The 16,284-nt window shown below is 36.5% G+C and overlaps 2 protein-coding genes across 8 annotated transcripts; both read right to left on the bottom strand.

Moving 5' to 3' along the window:
• Positions 1-672: 672 nt before the first annotated feature.
• LOC131165522 (uncharacterized) lies at positions 673-3,510 on the bottom strand. The gene is made up of 3 exons (XM_058123417.1): positions 2,882-3,510; positions 1,341-1,404; positions 673-1,001 (listed from the first exon to the last, which is right to left on the bottom strand). The coding sequence occupies exons 1-3, from the start codon at positions 3,227-3,229 to the stop codon at positions 826-828; spliced, it is 588 nt and encodes a 195-aa protein (XP_057979400.1). The 5' UTR covers positions 3,230-3,510; the 3' UTR covers positions 673-825.
• Positions 3,511-4,361: 851 nt separating this feature from the next.
• On the bottom strand, positions 4,362-15,430 carry LOC131165520 (potassium transporter 2). 7 transcript variants are annotated; one of them, XM_058123416.1, is made up of 11 exons: positions 14,573-15,430; positions 14,064-14,451; positions 12,658-12,754; positions 12,303-12,534; positions 11,973-12,218; positions 11,839-11,892; positions 9,630-9,890; positions 8,900-8,952; positions 8,656-8,773; positions 6,130-6,384; positions 4,362-5,794 (listed from the first exon to the last, which is right to left on the bottom strand). In XM_058123416.1, the coding sequence occupies exons 3-11, from the start codon at positions 12,694-12,696 to the stop codon at positions 4,677-4,679; spliced, it is 2,376 nt and encodes a 791-aa protein (XP_057979399.1). In that variant the 5' UTR covers positions 12,697-12,754; positions 14,064-14,451; positions 14,573-15,430; the 3' UTR covers positions 4,362-4,676. The 7 variants fall into 7 exon arrangements, with proteins under 7 accessions (XP_057979399.1, XP_057979396.1, XP_057979395.1 ...); XM_058123413.1 differs by lacking the exons at positions 14,064-14,451; positions 14,573-15,430 and adding exons at positions 12,884-12,918; positions 13,205-14,035; XM_058123412.1 differs by lacking the exons at positions 14,064-14,451; positions 14,573-15,430 and adding exons at positions 12,851-12,918; positions 13,205-14,015.
• Between the last annotated feature and the right edge of the window lie 854 nt (positions 15,431-16,284).

Here is a 16,284-nt window from a genome sequence, read left to right as displayed (position 1 = left end):
CCCAATGCTGGTCAGGTCATATGAATGTGGTTGACGTGGCCGATTTATGGATGCTATTGTTGACGAGTGAATATTTATTTATTATTGATTTAAAAAAATTTGTACGAAAATCGGGGCGTCACAGAAAGGCTGCTCATGTTTGCACTAGGAGTAGTCAAATCGATTTTGGGAAGAAGGTGTAGGGGCAGATTACACTAGCCTTGACTACACCTACGATGAGTAAGAAAAGGAAGAAGAGCATTCGGCCTCCTTGAGGTTTATCTGTTCTTTTCCCATTTTGTTCTGAATTTGTATCGAGTTGTTCGCTGTGTATGCCGAGTCTTGAATGTATCTTTTTGGATTGACCTCTGTGCCATAGGAAATGCCCAGGCTTTTGTGTAACTTTTGTGTTACTTTGATTAGGAGCTCAGGTCTCCTTTATTCTCGATGCAGGTGGCCTTTTGGCTGGCCTTTTGATTGTATTGCTTAGTAATTGTGTTGGAGACTTGTTCCCCCTACCCCCTCTCGGTGTATGTCCGAAGTTTTCTATAGATATTCCATTTGATCAATATAATTTATCATTTACATATCAAAAAAAGTATGAGTATGCATGCCCCCACTAAAACTATAAAATAACTAGATATTATACCAAAAACATTCATCCAAAGTGAAAATTATTTGTGGGAAATGCTATTGGACTCTAAAAAATACCATCAACCCTTTATTTTTACAATGAACATAAATTTGTAATAATACTGTTAAATCTATATGATCAAAGGCAATTTTTAATTTCATCCACAATGGACATATGTTTTATATAAAATAAAAGTCTTATTTTTCTTGATCTCATCGGGAGAAGAGTCTAGTGAAGAAGTTCCCAGCTGAATTGGATTTCTGATCTAGACATGCTACATGAACGTATCTCCCAAGCTTGTCCACCTGCCTTGCTTCACCCCTCGTGTCTTTCTTGCAGATTTTGCATGTTTTGTCAACCCAACCTTCTTCTACGTACTCCCCATCCACTGCATGTTTGGTTGCCAAGAAAATAAAATACAATGAATATAAGAAAATTTTCATTATAAGTTTTCTATTATGTTTGGTTTGTAGAATGGAATAGAATAAAGATTTAGATGCAAAGTATGAAAAAATAAATCAGTAATAAATTTAATTTCACTCCATTCACCTTTATTAGGCATTAAACATGCTGTTAAAATTTATTAACTAGTTTTAAAGCAATTTATTTTATATATACATACACACACATACATATGTACATAATATATGTATGTATATAGGTATGAATTTAGAAAAAAAAAAGTTAGTGTAATTTAAGGAATTAAAGAATAAAGAAATGTATTCACCATCAACATAGGATTTAAAGAAGTCCTTATACGTCCCTCCAATTTTCCTCCGAAGAGCTGCATACTGCATGAAATTTGAAATTAATAAATAGCATATTTGACAAGGGAGTGCAAGGTCAGCCAATAAATAAATACAAAAAAATTAAATATCATTGATATTATTTGATAAAAAATCAAGTACCTTTTAAAAAATGATATAGATTTAGATTTAGATGGGTAAAATGGTGAATTGGTTGTAAACGGACTCGTTATGTTAATTCTCATCAAAAGTGTAAATGTAGGAATGGTAGGAATTGTAAAAATCGTAGAAGGGGAGGGAAAAAAGAAAAGTGGAAAAACTTAGATTAAAAGAGGTAAAGAAAGATAGAGAACGAAGAGATTAAATAAGGAAAAAAGTGAGAGAAAAAGAGATAAATAAATAAGAGTGATAAAAGGTACCGAAACTTGTTTAACGTTGGACTATTGTATATTATTTGTTGAATTGAGTTAGAGACCCTTACAATAACCATTACACATATTTATGTCCTTCTTAGATCAAACTTACATTAATTTTAAAATTGTAAGCACAAATTTAATATAATAAATTCTAATAACGTATGACGTTTATAAAACATTTAAAATCTAATCATAAATTGAGACTATTTCATAAAAGTAAAGGTCTAATTTATTATAGTTAACGTGTTTGTTTAATGCTTATCCATCTTGTCGCTTGGTATTAAGTGAACTTCGTTTAATGACATGGGCGATCATTGTCGTTGGATGACTGTGTGGGCTATATTGTTTGAGTGACTATTTATTGTTAATTTGGGTGACAAGTAATTCCAGTCTTTTAGGCGATTTATATCCCCCTTACAATAGTTGACTGACATCTTATAAATGATTCTCTATTGAATCACTTTGGTAGAGCAACACAATCACATGCATGAAGTTTAGAGTTGAAGCTTTAAAATTGAATTTGTATAAATTTGTCAACATGAAATATAAAGTTATGTTTGAAACTTAAATTCAAAGCTCCACACAGGGCGACTGCCCCCATTAAGCTCCTCACATATATATTTTTTTTGTCTCTGATAATGTTGTCTTTATGGATTTTTCCCATGTTTCTTGCACTAAACAAGTTACTTTACAAGTATTATGATAAAAAAAATTACATCGGTTAATTATTTAAAAAAAAAATTTTCAACATTGAAAAGGTAATTTGAGTATCAAAAATTGATTGTTGCCATTTTATCTATTCGGCATCACGGAGGAAAAAAAGTCAAAGCGCAAAATTTACCTAAGAGAAGCATTGTGCATATTAAAACAGAAAAGTAAATGACTTCATGGAAAATCTTTAAATCCTCAATTAAACCAAGAAAATGAGAAAGAAAATAAAATAATATGGAAGACATAATATATAATCATTAAAGAATTTTTTTATGCATAAACTTTGGTCCTTTTAATTGTATTTTCCAGATTCACCACTGCCTCTACATACTCTAGCTAGTGATAGATAATTAACGGAGTGTTGAAATTGATTAATTAATAAAAAAGGTAGGTACCTGCTGCCTGTTCATCTGGCTACCAGACCTGGTGGCTTGCCTAGCTTCATCCAGGAGGACGGCATCCTCCGCGGACCTAACCTGGGAGAAATCCAGAGCATCCATCACACTCCCAACCAGAGACTGCTTCTTTCCTTCCTTACTATCGTTATTATTCTCTCCTTCCTCCATCTCTTTCCCAGCTGATTTAGCTGAAACCGCCACCACCGCCCCTCTCATAAATTTACTACCGGAGCTCCTCTGTTTGGGGAGGTTCTGCAGGGCTGCCCCTACCCCTAAACTTGGAGGGATACCCTGATGGGAATGGGAGGGTAGTGATAAGCTAGGGAGAACCCTCATCCCTCCCATCTTTCAGTTTTAATTTTTCGAGCGCAGATGGTGCCTTACCACTGCAGCGGCAGTATGCTTCACCACATCAATACGACCTATGCTGTGGCATATATGTGGGGTTAGTGTGCCTCTTCCCAATTGAACCGATGGGTTCCTGCCACGTGTCAGGTCAAGCAACATGGCAATATATATTATTAATATATAGCGTGGCTGTTACTCCTCAGTAGTCCTACGGGAGAAGCTGGTGGCTGATGGGAGACGACGTGGCCCTTTGCCCGACTCTCTATACTAGTGAATTTTGAGATTGGAGATGGAGATTAGAGGGCCACTTGATTAGCATAGGCCTTTTGAGTTCAGAGACATGAGAATAAATATCCTGCTTTGTGGTCCTTGAATATTAAAATTTAATGGCTGCAGGGGCACCACCATGCATGGTTCATTTTTTTTTTTTTTTAAATAATAATAATGCTCCTTTTTGTTTTTGTTTCAGGGTTCAGGACCCTTTCTCAGCTCTTCCTTAGATTTAAAGTTTAAACTGTAAACCATTAGCACGAATGTTCTTAGGAGAAATATCAGTTATTATTATTATTATTATTATTTGAAACCCAGTCCGTCTCAAAATTTTCCATGCAACCCAAGTTACCCAACAAATTCATACCCTTGCCAATCCACTTGCAGAAAACAAGAAGATAAACCAAACCCGTGTGCCCTTGGTAGGAGACATCTCAACTACTAACTTTTGTTCAGTAAAGCTAATCCCAGCACTACACAATATAAAAAGTCAAGAGACCCATCAAATTTACACTTTAAAATCATATTTGGATTTGAAAGAAAATGATTTTTTCCCTATGTAGAAAAAAGGTAATTGCATTTCAGGAGGCAGAGATAATAATTGCATTTTAGGAAATTGACTGAAAGCCAAAATGGCCCCTGTGCCATCATTTTTCACCAAAGAAAAAAACATTTAATTTGGAGCAAATCATCATCAGGAATGAGTCATAGGTCTGGCGGACCAGATGGTGTAGGTGGGATTTAGATGGCTTTAAAAGAAGCTATGCATTAGTTACTAGGTCCAAATTATCATCAACTTCAAGTGCAAATGGGTTCGGCCTACTAAGCGCGTCACAGAAAATTGAAAATTTTTCAGACATTACACAGAAAAAGGAGATTTTTTTACATGTAGCTGATGCTGAAAATGCATTTGACCATTAGCCTGAAAAATTCAGGCACATTACACACAGAAGAAAGATTTTACATGCTACTGATACTTTTAAGTGCATATGACTATTAATCTTTATGCATATGATGGAAATGCATCCTTTCCGAGGAAAAGCCATTTTTCCCCTTATATAGCACAAACCTGGTCCTCAGCAAATGTGCACAGTTCGTTCCTTGCTCAGTTCTCTTCCCTTACAAGTTCCCTCTCAAATAACTCGAGCCAGACAAAACTAGTATTGTGCACAGCTCACACAACATAAACCATGCCAACCTCAAGGAGGGATACTGGTGGCACCTTAAGAGCCACATCTGGTCCCCGGCAATTCCTCCTCAGGAAATTGTACCCAAAATTGATTGCCAACCTCTTCAAGACAGATGATCCCTGTTTTGCTCGAACATGGGAGTGCCCAAGTATGAATGCAGTCCCAGCCTGTTGAGCTGCACACAGTTCTTCCAGCTCTTCTCGCAATTGCATTTCCATTTCAGATCGGGTGCTCATTTCAAAGTCATCCTCAACAGCAAATCTTACCCTTCTTTCAACACCGCCAACAGGATCCATCTCTATAACATCCGTCACGCTTTCAGCTGTCAAAAACCCTACGGATACACTAGCAGGCTGCAAACTCTCCTCATAAGCTGGAGTGCCAGAGAATGCCACCATACCAATCACTGTCAATCTACATTCACTCGATGATGATTCACCGGATCGGGACCCATCATCATCAAAACATGAAGCAGTTCCCTTTGTGCGAGACCAATCATACCGGATAAAGTCAGCCAGTCTATCAACAAGTTCTGATTCGAACGAGTCAATGTCCTGGTGGACATCACGGTACCCATAACGGACAATACACCTGTAGGATCGATGAGCTGCAGGGCCCACACGGCCCACAAGATAGCGCTCAGCCGGTGGCACATGAGGGACGGGTACAGATTTCACACACACAAACACAAGGACACGGTGGAAGGCCGGAAGATTGGTAACGAAGCGGGAGAAGTTTGCGGGAATACCAGAGATGAGATCAGAGAACACTATTCCAATTCCAGGGACACGAGCAATTCCCAAGCTTGGACCCAAAGCTAAAAGCCATTCCAATGAGACCTTGTTGTGGAGGTCAAACTCATACTTCTTATTAGTGGCATAGTGCCAAACAAACATGACTGTCATAAGGATGAGGGCTAGAAGGATGGGAAGCCAAGCCCCCTCGCGAAACTTGGTAAGGGAAGCAGAAAAATAGAGTAGTTCAATGGAGCCAAAGAAAAGTAGGAAGATAAGAGCAACAATGGGGGGTTTGTGCCAACACAGGACTATGACCAAGGCAGTAAGCGATGTTGTTACTATCATTACTGCCATCACTGCCAACCCTGTCACAGACAACAATAAGATCATAGCAAATAAGTTCCTTAAACAAAATTGTATCTTTCTTTTAATCCAAACTCCATTCAAACTTGTGTATCAGTTTTGTGTTTGCTAAGCAAATGCAAGTTGAATGGTGCTCTTTACAGAAGGTTAATGCATTTACTTTAAAATTTTGACAGCCGAGGAAAAGAAGTTAGCCATGTGCTAACTGCACCCTCAGAAGAAATAAAGGTTCATAGATCCTTTTTAGTTTAGTAGAAATCTAGAAGTTGAATCAATAACTTGAAAGGTGATTTAGAAATTAATAATCCCAGTAAGAATATATGAAGGGATAATTTACCTGATGCATTCCCAATGTGTTTTGTGTCCCTAAACCCAATGGTCACAGCCATGCAAAGGATCATGAGCATCCAGTTGATCTCCGGGATGTAGATCTGTCCATGTATCTTGTCAGAGGTATGAACAACCTTGACTCTTGGGAAGCAGCCAAGTGATTGGCTCTGGTTGATGATAGAGAATGTTCCACTGATGATCGCTTGGCTTCCCACAACAGAAGCAAGGATTGCTATTATAATGACTGGCCACCTAACACTTACTGTAAACGAAAAATTTAAGCCATCATCATTTTTTTTCCCAGAATCAGAAGATAACATGAGAGATGATTGAGTTAATAAAGTTACAGCAACTCATTCCTTGCAATACCCCTGGACATAACCAGGGCAAAATGGTAACACATGATTAAAGTAATTCAATGGCAACCCAAGGCCAAAACATTAACCAGATTTAACCAAGATAGTTAGCACGTTGTTTTCAAATTCTAAATCAGCATAAGCTCAATAAACATCAACTTAGAGCTTGCATTCGATGATTGTTTTACTAATGCCTTTCTCAATATATTTTTATCTTGTTAAAACTTGATATACATTGTTGGCCCACAACCTAATAACTTAAGCTTTTAGGTTACCAGGAGGTTCTGGGTTCTAGTCTTATTGCCCGCGTTTAAGCTGATGTATGGAGGAAGGTTTCGGTGGAGGTAGGTATACCTTTCCTTAGGCAATAAAGCTGGAAAGAAAGAGTCCAAATGTAGTTTAATAGGGCTTCTCGATACTCTCAATTGGGAACATTGATGGGTTTGCTTCCTTATTTAGCAGTTTGGAGGTTGTGGAGAAAGAGATGTGTGGTTAGAATGGAGGGGAAATTGGAGAGTAGTACAGATGTGTGGCTGTCAATTAAGTATTGGGTGAGAGTTTTGAGTAAGAGCATGACAGAAATGACTCAGTTAAAGGATGCTGATGTTCGGATATTGCAGAATTTGGAAGTGCAAATTGTGAATAAAAGGAATAAAACTATGCAAGGTGTGAGATGGCTAAAACCAAGGCAAGGAAGGTTAAAACTAAATTTGGATGGGAACAACTTAGGGAACTCAAGGCCGGCGGGTGGTGGTGGCATCCTTAGATACTGCACAAGTTCTTTTATCTTTGGTTTTTCAAAATATTTTAGTTCTTGTTCAAATAATGAAGTTGAATTGAGAGCAATGATGGAAGGAATAAAGATTTGCAAACATTTGGGTCATACTAGTATTGATATTGAATGTGATTCGAATATTATAGTAAATTGGATAAGATCCAGTAAGTGCTCCTTGTGGTATTTGTGGGATTTTTGGGAGCAGCTTATTGGTTTATTGGAGGGAGTAGACTTTTCTATAAATTATTTGTATAGAGAAGGGAATAAAGTGGCAGATACTTTGACTTGACAAGGTGCTATGGGGAGGAATAGTTTGTTTACAAATAATAGTCAACTTCCTAGAGTTATCAATGGTTTGTATAAACTGGATAAGATGGGTACGGCTTATATGAGGTATGTTTAGTTGGTTTCCTTTTGACATTGGTATAAATTTGTTTTTTTTCTTTTGTTTGGGTTGATGCGTGGGGTATTTTATTAGTTAATAGGTTCTTGTTTAGATTTGTTTGGATTTGTAGTTCTGTTTTTGGTTCGATGTTGGTGTTGTTTTTGGGAGACCTTTAATTTTTCCTATATGTAATCTCTCAATGCTTGTCTTGTAACCACGGTATTTCTCCGCCAAAAATGAGGGTATATCAATAAATAAATGGAGGTGCCGCCCTCCTTTAAAAAAAAAAAAAGTTTAAAATAATTAATATATTCTCTATCACGGGTGTTATTTATAATGTGTTTATCTTTCCATGTGTTGTTGGGTTGCACATGCAGGATTGTGTTGAAGCTTGACATACATTACTGGCCCACAACCTAATAGCTTAAGCCTTTAGGTAAAGTAGTAATCTAACAAATCCAGTGGCAGGTTAGCAGATTTTATAATGTCTTTATTGATATAAACTAGTTTAACTTCATTTTTTGAAGAAAAAGAAAGATACAGTGATGAGGGGAATGCAGAATGATTGCTGCAATGTTTCACTGCTCTTGCTAAAAGCTCAGCATCTGAACAAAAATATTAATCCATGATACCTTTCATGCTGTTTTTGATGATGTGATAAATGTTATTCAACCAAGGAGGGCCAAATAAATTAAATGATTAGGTAGATATTTGGGATCCTATTTATTCTGTTGCAGCTTAGCAACCAATTCTGCGTCCCTAGCTCACTTTCCAACTAATGAAGCTTGATTTCAGATCTAAAAATTAAACTAATCAAAGTTTGGGGAGTATGGGGTTTTAGAACCAGTAGGTCAAAATATAACATTATATTAAGGGCTTCAATTTAAATTCTGAATACTCTAAAAAGCAAAACTAATTAGCTAAATTTCTTCAAGCCTATCTCTCTCTTTCTCTCTCACACACACACACACGACAACATTATGGTCTCTAGAACGTATATACTATGAACATACACACCTGGAACTGAGACATAAAAGCTGATTTCATAAATGGTGTTGTGATGTTTTGACAAGTAAGCTGCTTGACCCATATATGCCAATATAAGGGCTGGATACACCAGAGACGTGAATGCAATCTGCAGCAGGACATAAGTGAGAACACTTTCTTTATGGGGATATGTAGGACATTTTATGCAGTAGACAAGACATTGCTAGCACACAAACGTTTAAAAGGTAAAGTCAAAAGTTCTGGTTAGACATACCTGAATTGCAGTGTATGAGAAGTGTCCAAGATCAGCAAACATTGCCTCTGAGCCTGAAGAAAAATGGCTCCGAAGCTCAGAGTATATAAAAACAAGAGAACTTTCAAACGATAAGTTCATTTGACATTTGTTTCATCTAAAGTCCACATTGGATGATTATGACATGTTAGGCCTATTCTTTATCCAAAGATGATAAATTTGGTAACCAGATGGACACCATACTAAATGGGACCAAGAGCATAAAGTTCCAACCATCAGTTTCATGTTAATTCACGTGATACCACGTATACTTTAGTCCTAAATTACTGGAAGCATTTGATTTTCCTGGAACAGACCATTCAACCTTAGCCAAAACTTGTAATTTTTTTTATTAAATTCTTGAAACTAACGAGTTATTAAGCAGCATCCTTCCATAGATATTACCTGCTTTATGTTCCATAAAATTTTCAAAACAAACACAAACAACCAGGCCGAACATAAACAATGCCTGAAAGTTGTTTACATATTACCTTACAAAATGACAATCATGACTTTTACATCATGCTGACCTTCACGGACTATTGCATATAAGAAGTACAAAATAATAGCAACATATCATTTCTGATTCTGGAGCCCTCTTGTCAAAATACTTGCATCTATGTTCAATGCCAGTATTGCTTATACAGTCACAAAATACCACTCAGTGCACAGGAATAATAACTTGTCATATCTATGTATTTCTTTATTTTACCTGTTATGCACAATAAAATTCCACCCAGAGACATCCACCCAGCTTTCCTTGTCTTCCTTAAGAATTTGTACATGTAGTAAGGGGAAAGGGCTTCGTACACGTGTGGATTCCAGCGGACTATATTGTATAAGCCAAGGGCACTAATGCATAGCAGCCAAGTCAACACAATCGGCGCAAAAATGAATCCAACCCGATGTGTGCCATAATGTTGCAAGGCAAACAGACACAATATTATAAAGCAAGCGATGGGAACCACGGCATCTGAAAATTAGGAAACAACTTATGATTAGCCAAAAAAGGGGGATTGCAGAATTAAATTCATGTAAAGTATATAGGAAATTTACACTTACTTCCCCCAACCTTTAGAAAATTAATAGGACCTACCCTAACATTATTGATACATCAAATAACTCTCTGAAGATTCTTTTTCTGTCAAATACAAGCCCCAGCACCAACAAATGTCCCCCCCCCCCCTCCCAAAAAAAAAAGGGGAAGAAGAAGAAGAAGAGAAAAGAAAGAAACTTCAAGCATATTGATAAAAAAGTGAAGATATCATCAAATATTAAATTCAGAAGGACTTTAGTTTTTACTCAACTTTTCAACTAATAAATATTGCCATAATAAAGGTAACTACTTGACAATTAGGAAATGAGGCTCATTACCGTCATTTTATTTGACAAGTTAAGCTGGGACAATATCATCCTTCTAAATTAAAATAATGGTGATGTTATCAATTTTGTCAATTGACAAAACATAGAATCAAGTGATCAACAAAACTAAAGGAGGTCAGTATCATACCAAAGATGAGGTGAAGTCCATAAGATTGAGAGAAAACTTAATGACGCTGAGAGTAATTTTTGCTAAAAAAGTTACAGTCACCTCTCTAAGCTGGTCTCCAACATAAGCTTTCAAATGAAATTGCTAAATTAATTCTAAATGTGGGTATCAGCCCCATATCTAAACCTAAAACATTTTCCTCATGATAACACAACCGCACTACAAATAAGGATATGCAAATATGTAGGGAATTCTATATGTATATTTAAACTTTTAATAATAAAGAAAAAAATTCAATGAAGATTTAAATAAGTCCAACAACAAAGTACAAAAGTACTGTTCCAAAAAGGCCAAAAACAAAAAATCTGCTTGCTCAAGGCAATATTTGTTTGTAGAAATTAGTTATTTTCCCTAAATTTGCGGTACCACATAATATTTTGAATTTAATAACATATTAACACATTAAATTCTTCTCGAACATTTGACTAATAAAGGACAAGCATCTTGCCCAATCATTCTACTTCAACAACAAAAAGCTGTATTCCACACAAAAATAAGAAACCTTTATTGTCTCACCTATGAAGCAGTTTCCAATATCCCCTACAATAAACAGCAACGCACCAAGGAAACAACAAGAGAACCATTTCAAATTCAAGCCACAAGTTAACAGAAATGTGGATGGTTGTTGCAGTGGATTCCAAATAGCTTTTTTTTGCTAACTAGGTGAGAATGAGCAAGTATAGCCCTTTAACTAACTGATTCAATAACCATGCATGCACAAACCCCCTCTGCAGCCCACATGCTCAATGACTAAAGAGTCTACAATATGTATATTTTTTCATCAAATTGGTGCATAAGTTTATTCAATAAGATACCTGACAAATGAATACACATATGGAAGAAACAATAGTTCTTAAAAAAAAAAAAAAGTTCTAAGAACTTGTCAATGCTGAATCTTTACTCTGGTAACTAACCACTGAATATGCATATAAGATTAGATTTGGGAAATAAGGAGTGTATCATGGAGTATTGTGAAATTTACATTTTGTAGGAACAAAAAGTCCAACACTGCCTATAAAGAAGCCTCTTATTGAATCAACAAAAAGAAGATTTCTAGTAGAGTCAGAAGAGCCAATGGAGCCGTGGCACCAATTAAGAGGTTTACCAAACAATACTAGTTCATTGAATATTAGACATTTTAGAGGCTTTAAGTGCAAACAAAATTGGGCCTTACAGCAGATTTATAAATGGAGCTTATGAAACAATGAAAGCCAGAATTATTGCACATCATGTTTTCACACTCAAAAAGTTTGAATTTTTCTTTCAGGATTTTCATCTTTGTATGACAACCAACAAGCTTCAGGATGATTGAAGACGGTAGATTAAAACTAAACTATAGAAAGACACCTTTACTATACATTGAGATGCTTACACTGGTGGAATTCTTTAGACATGCTTAACTCAAGGCCAGATACAGCAGAAAAAACTGCACAAAGTGGCAGCAATTTGTTAGTCACGTGCCACATAGAAAGAGTTAAAAACTTGTTCAACTCCAACGATGTTTACCTGAAATAGCAGGAGTTAGAAGGCCATCTCCGATTACCATACAAGTACCAAGAAGAACCAATATTAACAAAGCAGTGTGCAAGACCTTGTACTTTTCCAGCACCATTTTCATCCCTGAGCTGTTTTTCTTCTCCGGTGGGTTCTCAAATTTATATGTAGAGAGTTTTTCATCGGCCACCTGCCTATTGGGGAGAAGGCTTACTTTTGCATGCCTGCATATCAGAGAATACAGGGCAAATGTACCACCTGCGGAAGCATGCATACGAGTGTTCAAACTAATTACTGAAAAAGGATTGAAATATGGGTCAAATATTATGGTACTTAACTTACCCTCTCCATTGTCATCAGCTCGAAGGACAACAAAGACATACTTGAATAGAGGAACTAAAGTGAGAGTCCAGAAGACAAAAGAAAGAACACCATAAATCTCTTCGTTTGTTTCTGAATGTTTAATGTCTTCTGCAAATGTGCTCTTGTAAACATATATGGGGGAAATGCTCAAGTCCCCATACACCACACCAAGGCTTTGGTAAGCCAGGAGCAGAGTGGTCCTCCAAGACTCCTGAGATGCAATCACGTAACTCGGTTTAAAGAAATGAAACGATGGGGAAAAAAATCAAGCGAAATACATTTCCAACGAAGTAGCGAAAACCTCAAATGGCGTTAGAGAGGTGAAAGGACAAACCTTTGAAGAGCTCCAGCACTTCCCATACACAGTACTCATGTCTATCAGGCGTTGATGTTCACTCTGTTTCTACCGGTGAACACAGTATCTTACAGATCTGCATTAAAATAAACTTGAATGAATTTTTGAAGGTTCAAAAAATATGAGTTTAACATTTTATTTTATTTTATTTTTTAAGGAAACAAACTTTCACCCTTTTTCTCTGTAAGACCACATCACATTATACCTTGAATTAGCTTCCACGTGACAAGATTCTAAAGACTGCATTTGTGAAAAAATGAGGAATAATAATGTAAAACTAAAAGCAAAATCGAAAAAAATAAAATGAAATGAAAATAAATACAAGAACCAGAAAATAAAAACGAAGTAAAATGCGAGTCCCCGAAAGGAATCGAAGCTCAAAACCCCCAGAACCACACTGAGATGAATGGGTAGAATTGAAGGTAAAAATTATAACACGAACAAAAACCAATGCATATAGAATGTTAATCAAATAGGGGTTGAAGCTCAAAAACCCCGGAACTACTGAAATGAATGAGCCTCGCACATTTGTTTCCGCAAATCTTCTTCTTCTTCTTCTTTTTCCTTCTTCTTCTTTTAAGTTTGGTTTCTTTTTTCCCCGGTTGATGAGAAGGGAAAGAATCTCATGCGTACCTTACTGTTCCCCGCAACTGAGCGCAAGACCCAAGACGAAATGTTCAACATCAAGCCCTTGAAACAAGTAATCCATTAAGAAAAACGGAGAAAGTAGACAAAAACTACAGGGAAAATTTTCATTCTTTTCTACTTTTTCCCCCCCTCTGAGGACTAGAGGTCTTCTTCACAGTGCGCAGAGGATAGAAAGTTGAATTTAAAAGGGAAAAATCTACGAAAAATAAGTGTTAAGTGATGGCAAGTGGCAACCAAAAGGCGAAAACACGTGATTCAACCACTGTTTAACAAAACAAACCGACCCACAACATCCCACGTAATTAAAGGCGTATCGAAAGGAACATTGAACCCACGCCTTCCCCCTCTCTCTCGAATGAGAACACACTAAGTAGGAATATGAGGCAGTGAGAAAAAGGAAAGTAGCTATGAATCCAAGATGGGTTTGGCGGCATATTAGTACTAGGTGAGGGGAAGAACAACGCATAATAATAATCAAACAAAAAACTGAAAAAGTTGTAGAACCCATCCATTTTTATTACACCAATAATAATTAATAATTGCAGTTGTAGAAAAAAATATACTCATTTTTAAGCAAAAAGCTTGCACAATCAAGTCACCTATGAGGCTTGAAGGGGTGCAAAATTAGTCACATGGACAGTAAAACGGACAAGTAAAAATTCGGTGCGTAATCAAAAAAAAAAAAAAAGATAGAGAGAGAGAAATGTAATTCATTAATTATAAGCTGAAAGACTCACCAGCCCTTATCTCCAGAAAATCGTGAGTGATGATGGAATTAGAACTGATCATGAAGAGGCAGGAGAACGTGGTTTGATGGAGAAAGCCATGAGAGCTGATTCAGCTGAACATGCAGTCTTACCAAACGGATGTTAAGCACTACCGGCCTCTAACGATCCCCACCATTAAATGTTTAACCTCTTTGGTAACTATCGTTTTGAATTAGCTTTTCCATTCCAGCCAGTGCCCGATCAGCTTTGTCCTTCTTGTGCCTACTTCGAACCGCCCGCTTTGTCGTTTTGCTTCGCCTTCCGATTCCAAACCGATGTGCAATCGAAGATAACGACCGTTTTTTTTTATGAAGCTCCACGAGATAAAACGAACATTATTAATCGAGAGGATCTAAAACTGCAAATGAAGAATTCAATGCAGCTTCAGAGATTGCGTTAAATCCAACTACATCAACATTAATTCAATAACAAATATCGTAGCCGGAATAGAACTTGTGGCAGGGGTTGGATTGGATCACCAATAAGGAAGCCATTAGTTTCCGCCATTAATGCAGTGAACGCACGAGATCTAAAGTGCTCCATAAAGCTCCATCATGCTCGTCTCTTCCTTGCTTTTTGTTCGCAATAATAGTCTTATTTCCCGTCTCGTCCTGCTTTTTCCACTGGCCGCGGCAATTAATCAAAAGCAGCCGTATCCTTAGAGATCTGGATTCGAAAACAGAGCAGCCAATTTATCACCGATTTTCGCTTTGCTGTCGCATATAATCAAAAGTGTCTTGTAAAACCAAGTGGATACATAAATCTGCACTGCTAAGAAGTTTCAGATCTAGAGATTACGAACGGTGGTGCGGAGAGCGGCGATTTTGGCAGGATTTGAAGACTAAACCAACAGAATTGGCGTTCAATAACCAGCAACCGACAATGGCGAATGTCTCTTTGCGTAATATAGAAAGGAGAACGTGCGCAACTTTGGAAGCTTATGTCATCATCAGAGACAGAAAGCTTGGATTTGAAGTTGCGTTAGTTCTAACAAAGCACAATCCAGAATTCACTGAATGTTGCAGAAATTTGCACAAACCTAAATTCAAATTTCAAGTCTGATACTTGATTCTCATGATTAGGGTTTGCGAACAATAACCGGAAAGATCATAGCGCCAATGAAATTCTAACTTTAAAAAAAAAAATATCAAGGGCGGGAATGTAGGGATTCGAAAATTTATGACTTCCTGGATTTAATTGGGAATGAGGAAGGCTCTTTGATTCTCTCACCTCGTGGAATTAACAAAAAAAAAATTTATCGTTGGAATTTTCTTTTTATTTTTAAGCAGTGAAGAAAATTGCTAAATTCTATAATATAGGAGCGAGCGAATTTAGGTGGTTGATACACCAACCAAACCGCAAATTAAAACTGGTGTTCCTCGTGGACCCATTGAGCTGGCAGGCGAGTTGAGCGTGAGACCCCTAACACCTAATACAATTCAAAATAGGAAAATGCTAGACCACCGTTACATAACTACGAGGAAAGGCCGGCTCTTCATTAAGGCTAGTGCTTGAAAAATTTTAGAGTCCTCAATTTGTTTTTTTTAATATAATAATATTAATAGTTAAAATTATTTGATGTACCTTTAAATAATAAAAAAATTACATAAAATATTAAAAGACCTTAATTAAATCAATCGCTTATAACCCATATTGTGAAGAGTCGCTCCTATATGAGGATAGAAACAATTCTCGAAAAAGATCACTAATGTCAATCTCGGAGGTCAGTTAGATTCAATTAATTAAGATAAGTATAATATGAATTATTGATATAAAATTTTATAAATTTATATCTGACACATGAAACGCGCGCATTACATGAGACTCACAATATCATAAAATGTAATTTATTTCTTTTGGTATGTAAAGCAGTGGTTGTACTATTAAATAAGAAAAATGTTAAGATATATTTTATAATTTAAGTGCCTATGGAAAAATTATTAGGTTCTCATGTTACCCTAGATTTTGATTTAACATGCCAAAAGTTATTCCTTCAAACTAAATGTCTTTCTTTGATATTGAATGATTTTAATTATTGGATGATTGAGTTTTTGCAATAGGAAAGTGAGGCTATTGTAGCAGTGCTCTAAAACACCCTCCAATGCTAGCTTAAATTAATAGAGGACCAACAATGAAGTTATTGACAAAAATTACTATGGCATTTCCAGTTAAATTAACATTCTTTACATGT

The sequence above is a fragment of the Malania oleifera genome, chromosome 10 (genome assembly GCF_029873635.1).
Source record: "Malania oleifera isolate guangnan ecotype guangnan chromosome 10, ASM2987363v1, whole genome shotgun sequence".
In the NCBI taxonomy this organism is placed as follows: Eukaryota; Viridiplantae; Streptophyta; class Magnoliopsida; order Santalales; family Ximeniaceae; genus Malania; species Malania oleifera.
This window is presented reverse-complemented; position numbering and strand designations above follow the sequence as displayed.

What these genes read in the sequence shown, in the direction of transcription:
- LOC131165520 (XM_058123416.1), bottom strand. Translation starts at nt 12,696, where the DNA reads ATGAGTACTGTGTATGGGAAGTGCTGGAGCTCTTCAAAG. An exon ending in AGCTGATGACAATGGAGAGG is followed by an intron (nt 12,219 to 12,302) that starts GTAAGTTAAGTA and finishes ATGCTTCCGCAG; the next exon opens with GTGGTACATTTGCCCTGTAT. An exon ending in GTCTAAAGAATTCCACCAGT is followed by an intron (nt 9,891 to 11,838) that starts GTAAGCATCTCA and finishes CCTAATTTTCAG; the next exon opens with ATGCCGTGGTTCCCATCGCT.
- LOC131165522 (XM_058123417.1), bottom strand. Translation starts at nt 3,229, where the DNA reads ATGGGAGGGATGAGGGTTCTCCCTAGCTTATCACTACCCTCCCATTCC. An exon ending in GCCAGATGAACAGGCAGCAG is followed by an intron (nt 1,405 to 2,881) that starts GTACCTACCTTT and finishes AATTTCATGCAG; the next exon opens with TATGCAGCTCTTCGGAGGAA. An exon ending in CTTTAAATCCTATGTTGATG is followed by an intron (nt 1,002 to 1,340) that starts GTGAATACATTT and finishes CCAAACATGCAG; the next exon opens with TGGATGGGGAGTACGTAGAA.